The 1,812-nt window shown below is 33.3% G+C and overlaps 1 protein-coding gene across 1 annotated transcript; it reads right to left on the reverse strand.

The window, feature by feature from the left end:
• Window positions 1–838: 838 nt before the first annotated feature.
• LOC140966470 (heat stress transcription factor A-6b-like) lies at window positions 839–1,684 on the reverse strand (the record flags this gene model as incomplete). Its single annotated transcript, XM_073426745.1, has 1 exon — window positions 839–1,684. A coding segment is annotated over one exon (846 nt), but the record flags the coding sequence as incomplete, so codon positions are not given.
• Between the last annotated feature and the right edge of the window lie 128 nt (window positions 1,685–1,812).

Raw genomic sequence — 1,812 nt, forward strand, 5'->3', positions numbered from 1 at the left:
AGTTTGAAAGTAAAAAAAAAGATAAAATAATGTAAATGTCATTTTTTTGTGACTGTGTTGAGTTGTTAAATTATTAACTTAGTTTTGAATTATTTAGTTTTATCTTTTTATGATTTGAACTATATTTTATATTTGAAGACACTATATTGTTGTTGATTTGAAATAAATTATAATATATGTTCTAATATTTTTTATTAAAAAAAATCGTAAACCGACCGTAACAGTCTGAAACCGCTCAAAACCGTAAGACTAATTCTATATGTAAAACCTCTATTCTTTTTTTAAAATACTAACCGACCGCATATGGCAATTCGGTTTGAATTTTTTTAAAAAAACCGTAAAACCGTACCGTGATCAATCTTACCAAAACCCAAAATCGGACAAGTCATTTGATAAAAAAAATTTTATTTTCCCTTCAATTAAGTTTGCAACAATGTCACATTATTTGAATAAATGCAAAATTCAAAAGAAAATTCGACAAACATACTAAACAAGCAGGCTAATAGTTGATATGATAGTCCAAATAAAGTTCACTATCATCGAATGAGCGCAGTGTACTGTTGGCTTAATAGGATGTCAAAACGGAAATAAACTTTTTGATACTAAGAAAAACAAGAGACAATATCTCTAAAAACACATTATATTAATACTGAATACAGTAGCGGGAAGCCAAATCATTCAGAATAATATTGAATATTACAGCAGATCGAGGTGAGGTCAATCATTCGATATGCAAATTATGATACAGAATAATATAGAATATTACAGCAGAGGTGAGGTCAATCATTCGATATTCAAATTATGATATTATTAGAGAGCCAAGCTAGTCTCCTTTTTTCTATCTTAGGTTTGAACCCAAGAATCCCAAATATTGCTCAGCCAAATCATCCCCACCCTCCTCAATACCAAGTGTTCCAATTTCTTCAATCCCATCATTTATCAATTCTTCCCAAAACCCTTCATCAATTGGTTTATGCTCTCCTTTTTCCAAAGATTTTCCCTCCATAATCAGTTGAGGTTTTTGCACACTCAATTTCTCAAGTTTCCAATCACCAAATCTTAGGATTTCTCCATACTCTTGAGGCTCTAGCTTCATATAAAAGTCTCCTTCCTCAAATTGCCCAATTCCAATATCATCTTTGTATGCATTTTCCACACTTCCTTGGCTTATTTCTTGAAACCCAACATTCCCAATTGTGGAAAAATTGGCACTCCCCCCTTCTTGGAATACTAATTCTTCAACCCCAACATTTTTTGTGACTTGGTCTAGTATACTCCTCCTCCTTTTGTTGCTTACTACATCTTGATCAGGCTCATTTTTCTTGTCTTTCTGCTTCAATTTTTGTTGAAAGAAAGTGGGGTTTTGTATAGCTTTTGCCAATACACTCACAGTTTCTTTTTGCTTCATTTTTGCCCCTTCAAGCCTATGTTCTATCGTTCTAAGCCATGATAATGTGGTTAGTTGCTGCTGCCTGTGTTTCACCAACTCCGTCTCTATAACTAGCTTGTCGCATCTCAGACGATCAATTTCTGCATCTAACCCAATGCCTAGACTTTGATTCGACGTTTGAGAACTCGAGTAATGTGTCTTTTTTCTTACTATGTTTTTCAGAAGATGCCTGTGCCCCCTTAGAAATCCTTCATGTGCAAACTCCCACTTATCTGGATCAACCTTCCTAAAGCCCTGAAAGATTACATTTGTTCAGAGTCTGTATTTCATAATATAGAAGTCCTAGAATTCAATCCGTTGAAAAATTGCAAAAGTCATTCTTTTCAGTATAAAATGCAGTATTTGATAAAAACTCTAAGCAT

This window comes from Primulina huaijiensis, unplaced genomic scaffold (assembly GCF_012295235.1).
Source record: "Primulina huaijiensis isolate GDHJ02 unplaced genomic scaffold, ASM1229523v2 scaffold206584, whole genome shotgun sequence".
Classification (NCBI taxonomy): Eukaryota; Viridiplantae; Streptophyta; class Magnoliopsida; order Lamiales; family Gesneriaceae; genus Primulina; species Primulina huaijiensis.